We start from the raw sequence: 16,096 nt of genomic DNA on the forward strand, positions 1-16,096 counted from the left end.
TTTGCATATTTGTTCCATCTGTAATCCGCTATTTGTTACAAAGGATTAATAAGGCCTTCCTGATAACAGGAGGTTACTGTATAAACAAAAGGATATTTTATATGGCAAATCGATTCAAAAGTGATAATTTATCACCTGTATTGTTTAGCTCTGTTTGTTGTTGTTGTTATTTTTAAATTTACAATGAGTACAATAAATTAAAAAGTATATTAAACAATACATAAAAGGTTTTCAGTAAATAAAATGTTATTTCTTTTTTTTTTATTATTTCCATTATTTTGTTTTAGTACATTTGATAGAATTTAGACATGGTAAAATGATGACTGATCAAAATCCCGAGCTTATGGAACCACATGTGCCATGTTATCAACAAAGAAGTTGATGTCAAGCTTTTGTTCTTGTGTTGTTGTGTGTCATACTATCACCCATAGGTTGTATGGTTTTGCTTTGTATCACAGTTCATCCTTACGCTTACTTTAATTAATAAATAAATGTACACTTGTATGTTGCCTTCTTCTCCATTACATGACTATATGCAGCCAAAATATGGATCATTGATTTATCAAGTTATAGTATAACACGTTAGTGAACCTGCACTTGTAATAATTCTGTGCTGTACAGGTTTGTGGATAATAAAAGCACAGGAAACTGAACTCTGGGCCTGTGGCCCAATTTCTCATATTCCCACAGAGTGTGTCCATATGCTACATTCAGCCCACCCTCAACAGAGCCATGCCCCATACTCATGAATGCACACAAATGCACAAGGTTATCAAAATCATCAGTCACTGGAAGAAAATGTATTTTTTTTAGTTTTTTTAGTCATTTGGGAAAGGACATAAAAGATCCACTTATAAATCACATAAAAATGATCACATATTAATAGTTAAGTGAGGGTTCATTACAGCACATGAATTGATATAAACACATGATATTGTGTGAATAACATGATTGCACATGAAAAAGAATTATTCATGTAAGCCTCCTCTTTTATGTCAAACAATATTTGTAAACAAATTTGGACGTGGTTGAGACTCTTTGTCAACCAATGACTGCTGAAATGCTGTAAATTTCTCTAAAGCTGCATTATGACACTCTCCATTATTAAAAGTGCTTAAAATAAAACTGATTTGAAATAATTCAATTAGGACCTTTGGAAAGTGCAAAATGTCTTGTTTTTTTCCTAGAGTTGATTTAAGCCTTCGTTCCTGCCTTCAATAGCTGAACTGTTGCCCAATAGAGTTTAGATAGCATTTTTTATCCTTTGTGGTAATAGGCTTCAGTTTTTCAAATAATTATAGACGTGTCTCAACAAACTTGAGCATATAAGCATCCTGAACCTGCTGTGGAACATCATTTGTCTCTACACTACATAGTGACTATGTTACAGCTTGAAAATTGCATATTTTTAGCTCAGCTGTTGGCTTTCACATGGCGTAAAGATGCAACAACAGACAGCTGGTCAAAAATGAATTGAAGAGCCATCTGTTCAGTTACTCATCCACAGTAGTGCCGCAATTATGTAAGGAGAAAAATGTGTTCATCAACCATTATAGATGTAAGTACTTTCCAATAGATGTAAATACCTTCCAAGAATATAAAATATAAATAAATCTTTACATTAATTTCAGTGTACACTATCAGAAAAATAGCACAAACAACTGTTTATTTCTTATGGGATGGAACATTCCAGGGTAGATTTTTTTTGTACATTTCACCAGTACACAAGGATATATTAGGCAAAAGGTGAACAGAAAGTTCTTGAAGTTGGTGGATTGGAAGCTGGAAAAATGGACAAGGGTCAAATTGTGATGCCTAGATGACTGGGTCAAAGCATCTCCAAAACAGCAGGTCTTGAGGGGTGTCCCCGGCATGCAGTGGTTAGTGTGGTTAGCACCTACCGAAAGAGGTCCAAGAAAGCTAACTGATGCACATGGAGATTGAAGACTAACCAATCTGGTCCAATCCATTTGCAGCAGTTGTCCAGAATGACTTATATTTTAGCTCATTTTTATACAACTGAGCATTAAGGGCCGTGTTGAGTGGCCCTGCATTGGCAACCTGGTGGACTTGGGATTCAAACTCACAACCTTCTGATTTGTAGTCCAACACCTTAAACACTAGTCTACAACATCCCCGCAATCCCACAAATGAACTGCTGTAGCTCAAAGTACTGAAAAATGACTATAATAGAAAGGTGTCAGATACACAGTGCATAACAGAACATAGGTCTGTGTAGTCACAGACCAGTCATAGTGCCCATGCTGACCCCTGTCCCCCACAGAAAGTGCATACAAAGGGCATACATGTCAATATGTCATATGTATGTTAAATTGATATGTACCACCTATCTAAACATTTTTGCAGGCCAAGTACACCCTTTCATGGCAATGGTATTCCCTAATGGCAGTGTCCGGCTTCAGCAGGAAAATGTGCCCTGGAAATTGTTCAGGAATGGTTTGAGGAATGTGACAGAGTTTTCAATTTGCAATTTACAGTTTTAAAATTCCCAAGCTCTTAATCCAATCATGCATCTGTGGGATGTACTAGACAAACATGTCCAATTCATGAGGCTCCACTTCGCAAATTACAGGACTTAAGGTATCTGGTGGCACATGTCACCATGGAACCATGTCAGTTCTTAGGACTAAGACATATACAGCACTTCACTAGCCACTAGATGGAGATAACAGCAACCCTCAATAAACATTTTCTCCATGCTTTGTACACTATTTAAAAAAGGTCCCAATTGTGCCACCAAAAAAGCTCTGACACTTTGGGGCCTTAAAAATTTAGACATTCAGGGTTGCTGTTGTCTCCATCTTGTGGCTAGTGAAGTGCTGTATATGTCTTAGTGATAAGAATTGACATTTGTTAGACCTAAAAGAAAGACCTGGAAAATTGCAACCCTATTTTTATTTGGATACAAAAAGAAGTGCAACAGGCTACAATAACCATATATAATTCCCTTATTTCTGTAACTGTTTTTTGTTTGACGAATGATCTGGAGTCTTAAGATGCAAAAACAGGAACACAAAGCAGTTTACATTGCATCCCAAGACACCACACACTCTCATACATTTTTGTATATACATGACCATCGCACCAACATTCTACCTGCACTACCTATGAAATTAAATAGGTAAAAGTCAATAAACACTCCCAACTTAGCTTATTTATTCCACCACCCACAAAGAGTTCCACCATCTCCAGGTTAAAAGTCATGGAAAATCAACACATTAATGCATTTAATTCATTCATAATAGTAACTGCTTTATTTTGGTCAGTGGGTGTAAAGTCCATGACATAGGCTTAATTTCTATAAGGTGTGAAGAAACTGGAGAAAACAAGACGCAATCAGACACAAGAAGATGAGCTGAGCTCAAGATCAATCCAGAAACTCTGGAGTCAGGGTGTGACGGCATTGCTTGCTACAGCACCCTTCATAATATTCCTGGTGAATGTAACCACTGCCTAAACCTGAAAAAAAAAACCTTTTTTACCGCTTTCTGCATTACACTGTTTCTAGTATAACACTACAAACAGTCCATTTATAAATCTACTCAACATGCTACAGTGGCAGTATCAAGGACAGACAGAGATTGTGCAATTTAGTCTAGTGGTCTAGTCTAATATAGAGGTGACGTATTTGATAAATTGCCTGTAATGAATTGCTGTTGAGAGGATGGGTGATGCAGTGGGGCAGTTGTGTCACCCAATAGCTTTCCTAATCAAAGTCCCTAAGATTCATCACCATCAACTGATTTTATCAGATAGTCCTTCTCCACTCATCATCTGCCTATTGTAAATTTACTTCTTTTCAGCTGTGATTTTTCTTGTAAAGAATCAAGAATAGATTAGTGACACAGTTCAACATATATAGTGTAGAGATTTTGTATTAACCCACAGCACAGTCACACTTAAAAACACATCAATGATTGCACAATTGCTATTCATATAATAGATTAGAGTATCTTAAACACAACTCTTGTTACATTTCTTGGTATTGCTAATACGGACTCAGACCTTCCTTGTATTCATGGGTAGCTAATAGAATGATCAACATGATCAAAATATTTGCATTAAAAAAAACTATTAAATATTAGTACAACCAGCTATGTTATAATTCTAATATAATGACTAGATAATTATTGCAAATGGAAATCATTTTCTCAGGCAAGAACAGTGATCCTCTTAACAAAGAGTATGGGTAATGTAGTGGAGGACAGAGAGTCATATTTACACAAACTTCACACCTACTCAAACAAAAAGCAACATATTCCAATTCCTAGGCTAGATTCATTACCAGTCAGAGAAAATGAGCCAGTACTAAATCCAAGGCGCATATATCTGAGCAGAAAACTCAGTCTATATGTAATTATAATCTGTATATAGAATCTGTTATTCATTCATTCATTCATTCATTCATTCATCTTCTACCGCTTATCTGAACTACCTCGGGTCACGGGGAGCCTGTGCCTCTCAGGCGTCATCGGGCATCAAGGCAGGATACACCCTGGACGGAGTGCCAACCCATCGCAGGGCACACACACTCTCATTCACTCACACAATTACACACTATGGACAATTTTCCAGAGATGCCAATCAACCTACCATACATGTCTTTGGACCGGGGGAGAAAACCGGAGTACCCGGAGGAAACCCCCGAGGCACGGGGAGAACATGCAAACTCCACACACACAAAGCGAATGCGGGAATCGAACCCCCAACCCTAGAGGTGTGAGGCGAACGTGCTAACCACTAAGCCACCGTGCCTCCCCGAATCTGTTATTTATTATTATTATATATAAATTATAATAACCTCTTCAGAGTGTTCAGATAAAGAAATGGATTTTAGAAAGAATTGTGCTCGTGTGCAGGAGACGGAAAGCATATTGATATGTTGGCTTTTAACTGTACTGTATATCCTCAAGGTTATCACAGGTGGGCTAATAGGAAATGTACCATATAATGATACTTTATTTATGAGCCAGTTAAGCTCCTTTGCCAGAATGCCATTACCTCACTTCCTACAGAGCTCACGGACAGATTGTTTCAGATCGCTTCAGTCTGGGGACTGGGTTGATGAGAAGTGTATGAAGTGGATACACAGTGTGCTTCTAGTCAGCAGTCCCATCAATCAGAGAGTTTGGACAGGTGGTCTAGCTAGTCTCAGAGAGTACTTCCATCACTGTGACTGCCTGTGAGGCCAGCTTGGTGCTGGGATGACTGCGGAGCTTGGACAAGCTGTCTTTCAGGTTCAGAGCGTCCATCTGCTCCTTCAGTGTGCCTGAAAGAGAGAGAAAGAGAGAGAGAGAGAGAGAGAGAGAGAGAGAGAGAGAGAGAGAGAGAGAGAGAGAGAGAGAAAGAGAGCATCCTCAGGCTAAATGTGATGCAAATGAGAGCTGAGATTTGAGACATTAAACCTTAGAGTTGATGACTTTAATCTGAAGTTCTGTGCAGCCAGTAAATGATTTATATAGTATGTATAATTTTTTATAAAAAGATATGTTTTCCATGTATATTGCATACTCCTAGTACTAAATGAAAAATACATTTAATTAATAAAAACCAACAACAAAAAGCACACAAATGTCAAATAACTAATTGCCTATTCAGTATCTAATGAAAGCATCAACATATAAACATCATTTCATCTGACAGTGTTAAGTGAGCTAAGTAGCTCTGAGTGAACAGCTCACTTCCAGAACCTTTCAATCTCAAAAATCCCCCACAGCCTGATTTGATGCAGAATTTTGTACTTGTTATTTATAGCAAGAGGGCTTTTGTGTTACTCACTGGAGTTGGCCAGACTGCAAATTAGCCCCAATGTGCTAAATTTGACTTCCACTGCACCTACAGGGTCATCTAGCATTTTCTTCAGGGTGGATAGCAGATCAGCATGACTGAACGGCTCTTCCACCACCTCTGGGTAAACACACACACACACACACACACACACACACAGAGAACAAGTATGGGTTATGAGAATCTATTATCATACAACTTGTGCAACTAACAGTCAAACAAACAGAACAAAGAAATCAATATAATCAACATATAAAATGGACAGTCGTCCTTATTTACAGTCAATTTCTATTGTTACAAGCCAGTAAATTTGGCATTACTATGTTAAAAGGTTAAAAACAGTTGTACAGTACCAATATCTATTGCAGAGGCGATGGCTAGAGCAACCAAAGCCTCATTCTGCATAATGACGTGTTCACTGGTTGCCATAGAGATGAGGTATTGGACCCCATCTGCCTTGATAACAGCATGGATGACTTCCTGTCAGGACAAGAGGAAGACTGAATCAGTACTGTACATTACATTATAATGGGTGTCAGCCTAGTCATATTTAAGGTGCAGCTACTAATTTGTTATATAAATAAATAACTTACAGAACAATTGCTTGATTCTGTGATTTCTTGTGTGTGTGTGTGTGTGTGTGTGTGAGTAACTCACTGGTGAGCGACTGTGTCTTATAAGTGCTGCTAAAAGCCGATTGGCTTCTCCTCTTACACCAGCATGGTATTTTGCTTCACACCACTCCATAACCCGTGCCAATAAAATCTCATCCTTGCCCAAAACTGTAGCTGCCTCATCTAATACACACACACACACACACACACACACACACACACACAAGACAGTACATATGAGTGAGTGATGTACTTTTGTGAGGTTTTCTACCCTCACCTTTGCAAAGTGCAATAGTTTCTTGAATGTAGCTAGTTATTTGGGAGACACAGACAGAATGCATTCTGTTATCCGTTATTGTGCTTCTGAAGGCTGTTACGAGCCTCTGAAGGTAATAATATACTTTGAAAACAACATAATTATAGTCTCTAGAATAACAATTTTAACACACGTTGTGTCTCTAGGATAAGGAGGAATCATTTACTAGCTTAAATGTGCTTTTGTATTTGCGTTATTATGCAAGAAAAGCAAAAAAAATATTTGTGTGGCTTAAAATATCAACAACTTACATCTACTGACATTGTAAGTCTTCACAACACAGAAAATTTTGAATTAAAAAAAGGAAATTTGATTAAAGAAAATACAAAAGTAGAAACAAAATAAGGTCCGTTTGTTTCTGGCTGCTTTTATTAACTTTTGTTAAATAAATTCTTTATACTTTAATTAACAATTTTACCTTTTTATTTTAAACATGTGGTTTATAATTTTGAAGTTTTTTAAAAGATACAATAAAAGATACTGTACTGTAAAGATACAGTGTTTAGAAAAAATTGGATTTACAATATAAAACATGTTTTATAGTTTTTCCAAGGCCTCTGTTTATATTTTTCTAGCCCATAGCCCAGTTCCTCTTTTAAAGAGCTGCTCAACATGCATCAAGATCACATGGTGCATTTTATTTACCTCAGAAGTCAGATCTCATTCATTCATTCATTCATTCATCTTCTACCGCTTATCCGAACTGCCTCGGGTCACGGGGAGCCTGTGCCTATCTCAGGCGTCATCGGGCATCAAGGCAGGATACACCCTGGACGGAATGCCAACCCATCACAGGGCGCACACACACACACACACACTCTCGTTCACTCACGCACTCACACACTACAGATAATTTTCCAGAGATGCCAATCAACCTACCATGCATGTCTTTGGACTGGGGGAGGAAACCGGATTACCCGGAGGAAACCCCCGAGGCACGGGGAGAACATGCAAACTCCACACACACAAGGTGGAGGCGGGAATCAAACCCCGACCCTGGAGGTGTGAGGCGAACGTGCTAACCACTAAGCCACCGTGCCCCCCGTCAGATCTCAGAATGGCATAATTTTTAACCACCCTCCATATGTCCTTTTTTTTAACAAATTTGCCAGCTAATTCTGAGAAATTATGTATATTTATCTCCTGTATTTACTGACTATACAGTGAACTATATAAAGGGGGTTATTTGGTTAGCCATAGGTTAATTACTCAGAGTTTTATCCTTTAGTTTAATTTTGCAGTAGTTAAGTAGAAGCGCTGGGGTTGGATTGCAGGAAGAGGAAGACTTGTCAGTGTCACAGGCATGTATACAAACTGCTTCTTTAATATATCTTCATACACAGTTTTTGCATGTTTAACCCTAATGTCTGTTTAAAAAATTAGAAAAATGTGGTAACTTTTTTAGATTTCATGTACACTACAATTTGTATTCACTTGGTGTCCTGACCTTGGCCATCCACCATCATACGCAAAGTCCCCAGCAGCTTGAACTGGACGGGAGGCATGTCGGAGCGAAGCAGAGACCTGATCCGCTGAATCACGCCATCCTCCAGCATGCGCACTTTATTAGATGCTACAACAGCATGAAAAAGAGAGTGTCTTTAAGCCTGATCGCAGTGTGATTAAGAATAGATTGATTAAATTGAGAAGAGTACAGCTAATTAGTATAAACATTAGTTAAAGTTATTGTACAATTTAAAGAGGAAGAACTGCTTGCATAGTATGATTAGAGGAAAATATTTTCCACTTTCATTATTCTGACAATTGACAGCAGAGACAAAATGCTAAGTAAATTCTTTTTCTATGCAGCAAAACACTATGTAAGTGTCATTAATTACAAATCCAATGTTCTTTTAGTGTTCAATTTTGTTCAGCTGCACAGATTTTTGTTTTAAATCAAAGAATAATTACCTGGTATAGCAAGATTTCTGAGAGCACTAAGGCCTGCATGCTGCACTGACACATCACCCTCGTCCACATGATGCTCTAGCAGATCCAGGATATACGGGACAATGCCCAGTTCCATCATCTTTACACAATTACTGTCTGAAAGATGAAGCAGAATTAGTAGAGACAAGTGGCAGGAAGAGCAGAGACAGAATGGAGGCCAGTTTGGCCATTGTAACTGTGACACAGTGAAGGATCTACACTAAGGCAGGTATAGCAATAGCAAGCTTCACTATATCTTAATCCCCAAATATTAGCTAGCATTTTCAGCATACCCTACCAGAGAACTTAAGTGAAGCTTGTTATTATTATGTAGCCACCAAGCTAGCAATAAAATCTTTGCTAACAGGTAAAATGAATAAAATACCATGAAATAGTGTGAATCAAACATGTCCAATGATGGACACACACAAACTTTTTATATCACAGAAACTCACCATTCCTGGCAAAGTTGGCAACTGCCAGAGCTCCAGACAGTTGAAGTTGAGTGTTAGAAGACTGTAGCCAGGACAAAACATCCTGATACACAACGCCTGTTCCCTCTCCAAAACATTTCTGCATGGATTCATCTAGAAAACAGTTTTTAATTTAGTTGAGGATACTACAATATTTGGTTCATTATTAGTTCTGTACTATAACAGGGCTTTCTTATCATGCTTTGAAGGCTTTCCATTTGGCTGAATCATATTAGCAACCAACAACTGTTACTTACATGCATGTTACTTACAAACATGATGTAGTCATTCGTTTAATGTGCAAACACAATGGAAACTTTAAGTATTTGGATTTTGATGGAAAAATTATGGAATGCAGCAGTATCTAAGGCATGTTTACTTTAGGTTCTGGGCCGAGGATGTGATACTGGTTCAGCTTAATGTTTATGTATTTTTTAAAAATTTGGTAACGGCACTTTTAGGTCAGACTTACCCCCCAGTAGCAGTGTTACAATGAGGTTGGACGCTATTTTTATACTACACAGGTCATGAGGGTCAGAGTCACTCTGCAATCCTCTAATCATTTCAGAGAGAGCTTCAGGCACGCCACCCTCGACAAACTGGAGCTTCAGTGCATCTGGGTCACAAAGACACAAATGTATTTACAGCAGTACGCTACAAGTGTTTGGATGATGATGATGATGTTGGTGATGATGATGATTATGTGCATTACTCCTATTGTATATACATCTTTAATGTTTTCAAGTTTCTTCTCCTGTAATTTAACCAAAAATAAACTTCTATGCACTTTTTTTAGCAACCATAAATAAAGGTTCATCTGTGTGTTGTCAACTGTGTGTCGGTCTCACCACTCTCTCCCAAGGAGCCCAGCACCTCTAAGATAAGATGGCGGCGCTCAGCATCTGGTGCACGCTTCAGCTGTGAGGTCAGAACATCTGCCAACCCGACTTCTGCCAAAGCTTCTCTCGCTGCATCTGAACATGGGCAGAGATTCAGCAGCCTTTAGCTTTACCCTACATCATTTGCTGCTAATCCACCTTACATCCTTACATCTATATCAATCCATTTATAGCCCATCATGTAAACAAAAACAGGGTAGTATATGTGAGTGGTGAGGAAGATCGTTTTGATTAACTACAAGCAGTGCATCTGCTGACTTTCTTACCCATATCAGCAAGATTACACAAGGCCAGAAGGCAGACATTGACTAGTGGATCATTCTCTGGGTACTGGTGCATAATGGCCACCAGTCTGGGGATAACACCACTCTTCACCAACTGAGTCTGTTGCACAGCTGAATGTGGGATATAGGGACAGAAAGAGAACAAAATCAGTAGAAAGAAAATGGGAGGCAATATATAAAACAAGTGAAAATAAGTACAAGAATGACAGGATATAACAAATGAGATTTGCAATGTACAATGTGTTGGGTATTTGTTTGTCTGCAGTGAATGCTTGTCTTTGTCCAATCCTTAACAAAAGGCTGTTGGTTCAATAATAGCTGTGCTCACTGTTGTCGAAGCAGATGCGTCCGATGGCACGGCCGGCATGCAGCAGCAGCTCTTGGTCCGGGCTGTTCAGTAAAGGCACCAGAGCAGTCACCAGGCCTGCCTGGATACACCTCTCTCTTACAGAAGCTATAATACCAAAAATGTTTTGGAATTAGACATTAGAAAAGACTAAGCTCAAATGGAATGACATATTAAAGCCACAGTATTGATGTAGATTTTGCAAGAAATGATCTTTAAGTATCAAAGATTTCGAGATGTTTGTGACACAGAGGGTTTGGTCTCTTTTGCTGTTAAAAGAAGGAAAATGAGCTTCCAAAATGTTTTGAATTTATTGACCATGTTTAATGGTTTGAATTTTAATAAAACAGTAGTTCCTTCAAGGAAACTTTAAAGGTGGCTATTCCATTAAAACTACTAACAGGTGACGTGAATAACATTGATTATCTTGTTACACTGACAACTGTCAAGGAGTGGGATATATTAGGCAATAAGATTACATAGAATAAACTGAGAAGAATGATGGAAGGAGGAAAAATTGTTAAGTGTAAGGATCTGAGATACTTTGACAAAGGCCAAATTGTGAAGGCTAGAAGGCTGGTTCAGAGTATCTCCAAAATGCTAGGTCTTCTGTGAGTGTTCTTGTTATGCTGTGTCTACAACAAGTGAACTAGTAAAGGGTCATGGATGTCCAAGGCTCAATGATGCACATGGAGAGTGAAGGCTAGTCCATCTGGTCTAAACTCACAGAAGAGCTACTGTAGAACAAATGACTGAAAAGGTTCATGTTGGCTATAAAAGAAAGGTTTCAGAACAAACAGTCATTGCAGCTTGCTTCATATGGGGCTGTGTAGCCACACACCAGACAGAAAGCTCCTATGATGGGCAAATGAGCATCAGAATTGCACCATATAACAAGTGAGAAAGTTGTCTTGTCCTGTCAGTCACTTTTTTTACATCATCTGGGGGGCCAGGTGTTTGTCACTTACTTTAAGAAGAGATGGCACCAGAGTGTACTATTCAAAGAAGGCAAGCTAGCAGAGGCAGTGTGATGCTCTGTGCAATGTTCTTGGTTCCTGGCATTCATGTGGATGTTACTTTGGCCTTTGACCTAAACATTGTTGCAGACTAAATACATCCTTCATGGTAACAGAGTTTCCTAATAGCACCTCATTCAGCAGGATAATGTGCCCTGCAAATTGTACACTGCAAGAATTGTTCAGGAAAGGTTTGATGAAGGTGTTCAATTGGCCTCCAAAGTCTTAATCATCTGTGGGATGCACTAGACAAAACAAGTCCAATCCATGTAGGCGACATCAGAGCTTACAGAATTTAAAGGATCTGCTGCTAATGTTTTGGTTCCAGATACCACAGCACACAGTACAGCATACTTTAGAGGTTTTGTGGAGTCCGTGTCTTGATGGTCAGAGCTGTTTTAGTGGCATAAGGGGTATCTACATTATATTACGCATGTGGTTTTTATGTTAAGGACGATCAATCAGTGGACATCATATATATTTCAAGATCTGGATTATGCTCTCTTGGATAACAAGCCTAGGATGAAAATGTATTATTCATATTAATAATAATGAATGTTGATAACTGTTTCTGTTACCTTCTCTGGCCGTTTCAGCCACCAACAGCGTCACTTGTATTGTGAGGGAGCCTTTTTGTCTCAGTGTCTGGGCCAGTGTAGGCAGTATTCCACTCGAGGCTATCTGCTCTGCAGCACCCATTTCTAGGGAGAGTGCAGAATATATTGTGTTTTGATGCATGTGTATGTGGTGTGTGCATAAGGTTTACCTCAGTTGTTCAACGTGGTATTCTTGGTTGGCTATGCATTTTAATTGTGTACTAGCAAATAGGAAAAGCCTAAAATATGGCTCAGACTTGCTCATTGGGGACAAATACACATACACACATACATACATACATACACACTGTGAACTGTATATATCTTGAATTTTTATTATATTAATTCTTTATACTTCTCCTTATGTTTATCTTTTGTTTTATGTTTATGTTCTGTAAAGCTGCTTTGTGACAATGTCCATTGTAAAAAGCGCTATACAAATAAACTTGAATTGAATTGAATTGAATTGAATATGCTTTGGGGCTCAACATAAACATCCCTACACTATTATATCATTAATGTTCCTTAATTTAAATTTACACCATCTCTTTTATCTGCTCTAGTATCTGCCCTTACTCCACACAGCTGTCCTGACTCTGGTAGTAGCTTCTCAGCAGGGTACTGTTCTGTGAAAGGGAGAATTTCCTCAACCTTAAACTGAAGGGAATCTTTCAATAGAGTGGGCGTCCCAACTAAAAAACTCCATCCAGCCAAGGAGGCAGGTCACACTGTCAGATCAGGCTGTGCTGCCATAGCAACATCTGCATTGTGTTCTTTTAGGGGAGTCTGGATCTTCCATTTTTAGACGCATTTGCCAACTAAAATTACTAAGAAACTGACAGGCAGTAACAACAAATTAATTTCACAAGAGGCAAGTAAAAGGAGAAGAGAAGAGTGCAAGCAAGATTTTACAGGTGAGATTATCCTCTCCAATTTATTCTCCAATGATTTCAAATGGCTTTTCCTCTGTATTTCAATCAATCTGCATGTCTTTTCTCCTAATTTGTGTCTCTGTTTTTTCACTTTCTCTATAGTGCTTTTTCCTCTTGCTCTATCTCTATGTACACATGGATTACCTGTTTCTTTTATATAGCTACCCTTTGCTACCGACAGTAGTAGATTGCATTTACTCAAACCACACAAAAGCTAATGAGAGCATTAGTGCACACACAAGTGTTGGCAATTGTTATTGGTGTTATTGTGGTTCGGTGAATGGATTGATATATAGCTCAAACAGTGGACTCGGTATAGAATGGATGTATTGATGGATGGATGGACAGCAAGGTTTAAAATATGTTCATGGAGGGAAAGTTAATAGATGAATATATTAAGTAATGGAAACAGGAATTTAGGAAAAACAAAACATAAATTGGATAAATGGATGGATGGATGGATGGATGGAAGGAAGGAAAGATGATGATCTATCATCATCCCATCCAACCATTAATTTATTCATTATGCATTCATTCTATCCATTGATGAATGCATGAATGGACAAATGATGGTTGGATGGGATGATGATCGATGATGGATGAATATATGGGCAACAGTGTTTAGGATGGGTTAGGATTAATGGGGATAGATGATGAAAGGATTTATGGATAAAAAGAAACATCCTTGAGAATGGATAGATAAATTGACGTATAGCCAGATTTTGGATGGATGGATGGATGGATGGATGGAGAGCAAGGTTTAAGATGGGTAAACAGATTCATGTAGGTATAGATGATTCTTGGATAAACAGCTAAATGGACAACAGTCTTTAGGATGGATATTTGAATGAATAGACAGAAAGGAATATGAATATAGACTCACTCTTCTCCAGTAAGACATTCAATAGGGTGTCCAAATGAGGCTTCAGTTCCTCCTCTACGAGCTCAGTGCTCACACTGATGGCGTTCAGAGCCACAGTCAGCGCATCTGAAATACAGTAGGAACTCAATATCATAAAGGAAACCATTCAATTATACCTGTGCAAAAACATGTCTACCCAGGGTTAATAGAAGTTATTTCTGTGGCCTGACATCAGAATTATTCTTCAATTAATAAATATCAAAGATTACAGTTAGTCAGTGTGAATAGAAATACTGTTATAAACACATCTTACATCCAGAATCTATTTTTAGTTCATCACAGGCAACGAGTTACAGTCAAGTGTTTCATAAGCTGCTGCCCAGTCAAGTCCTTTTTTATTTTAGACGTTTTGTTATGCAAAACACAAAAGTATCTCTGTGGCAGGGTTTGTGTGTATTTTCACTTCCATGGTTCATTTAAGCAATAACTTTAAGAAGTGATTCAATTAACCAATTGCTCTGTTTATCTGTATACAAAGCACTTCAATGCATTTCAAGTTCTCTGCCTTTCATTTGTGACTGAAATATTAATTAGTGCACCTTATTTCCAGATAGCACTAAAAATGGAGACAGAATAAAATAGAAGTAAATGATTGTTTATATTTCTAAATGCTAAATCTTTATTTGCACACTGCTTTTTTTTTCCTGAAGGTAAAGCCAGCACAGACAGAGCCGAGGGGAGAGAGAGAATGTATGCAAGCAGGAGAGTAATCACCCTGATAATCCCTGGTAAGAAGAGTGAAAATAGAAATACAGAGTGCTGGGCTACTCTGAGCTATTACAGCCAAATTATAACCACAGGCTCTTAGTATGAATATATATCCAACTGTCATGGCTAGACACAACGAAAGATACAAAAAAAAATCTATGAGAATCTTGAGAAATGTGATTCTTATAGAATTAGATACTGAGTGGCTCAGTGGAGTCCACAGGGTTCTCATTAGCTAAGGCAGCTTTCCTGACACCATGAAACACCTTAAATAGTCACACCAGTCCCAAATCCCTCTGGGGTGTGGTGCTCAGGACTTCATGTCCACTTGTGGAGCTCATCACATCTCAGAGCCCAGGTTTAAATATGGTCAGGTGAGGCAGAAGATATATACAAGCATCTCTGGGATGCAGCTATCATTTCTCATAACACAAAGCATCATATTGGTGTCCTGAAGCACATAAGCTCTTACTCATATAAGGACAGATTGGCATAAAACTGAGGAGTTTTAGGTACTTACCCATATCGGCCATGGTTTATGGTAGTCTGGGTGTTCCTCAGTGTCTCCCTGTCTCTATATCTGCCTCTAGCCGCAGCTCCGTGTGGATTGTGTGTGTGTGTGTGTGTGTTTGTGTGACGACAGAGGCACCCCTCCTTCAGGCAGGACAGCAGGCTCCAGCCTCGAGTACGTCTTGAGTCAGCACCTGGCTTTAGACAGCCTCACTGGTCCGTTCCATTGATGAATATATGCGCATTTGTACATCATATCGCATACTCGTTGCCTTTAATCTCTCCTGCTTTTTATGCTTTTATACTATTTTTATGCAGCGTTCCCCTTCCACACACAGACATACTCTCTCTCACTCTTTGACAATCCCTCCCCCTCCACTCTCGTTCTCTCGTTTGAAGACAGGCTCTCCCACCCTCTCGTGCTCCTCATGATACGCTCTAAATCCTAAAGCTGCCCAAAGCTCATCCGTCGACAATTAGCCCTCATTCTGAGAAACAGCCTTTATACTCTCAGCAGTGATCCTCATCACTGATTCATTTCCTTTCAATTGTTTCTCTATTTCAAAACACCATGAATATCTCTCTCTCTCTCATATATCTATCTATCTATCTATCTATCTATCTACTGTATCTATCTCTCTCATATATATATAAAATGCGGCTAAAGCAGTGACTCCTATCTGTCTTAGAATTGTAAACATTTAGATAGTTTATATTTTAAAGCTGAATCATGTGAAACATTA

General features: G+C 38.6%; 1 protein-coding gene across 1 annotated transcript; it reads right to left on the bottom strand.

Moving 5' to 3' along the window:
* Window positions 1-3,321: 3,321 nt before the first annotated feature.
* si:dkey-191g9.5 (rap1 GTPase-GDP dissociation stimulator 1) lies at window positions 3,322-15,696 on the bottom strand. The gene is made up of 14 exons (XM_060871437.1): window positions 15,364-15,696; window positions 14,097-14,201; window positions 12,264-12,386; window positions 10,652-10,777; window positions 10,306-10,434; window positions 9,989-10,114; window positions 9,613-9,756; window positions 9,123-9,254; window positions 8,650-8,784; window positions 8,186-8,311; window positions 6,466-6,605; window positions 6,162-6,288; window positions 5,800-5,928; window positions 3,322-5,290 (listed from the first exon to the last, which is right to left on the bottom strand). The coding sequence occupies exons 1-14, from the start codon at window positions 15,374-15,376 to the stop codon at window positions 5,163-5,165; spliced, it is 1,683 nt and encodes a 560-aa protein (XP_060727420.1). The 5' UTR covers window positions 15,377-15,696; the 3' UTR covers window positions 3,322-5,162.
* Between the last annotated feature and the right edge of the window lie 400 nt (window positions 15,697-16,096).

Source organism: Tachysurus vachellii, chromosome 6, assembly GCF_030014155.1.
Source record: "Tachysurus vachellii isolate PV-2020 chromosome 6, HZAU_Pvac_v1, whole genome shotgun sequence".
NCBI classification, from domain to species: domain Eukaryota; kingdom Metazoa; phylum Chordata; class Actinopteri; order Siluriformes; family Bagridae; genus Tachysurus; species Tachysurus vachellii.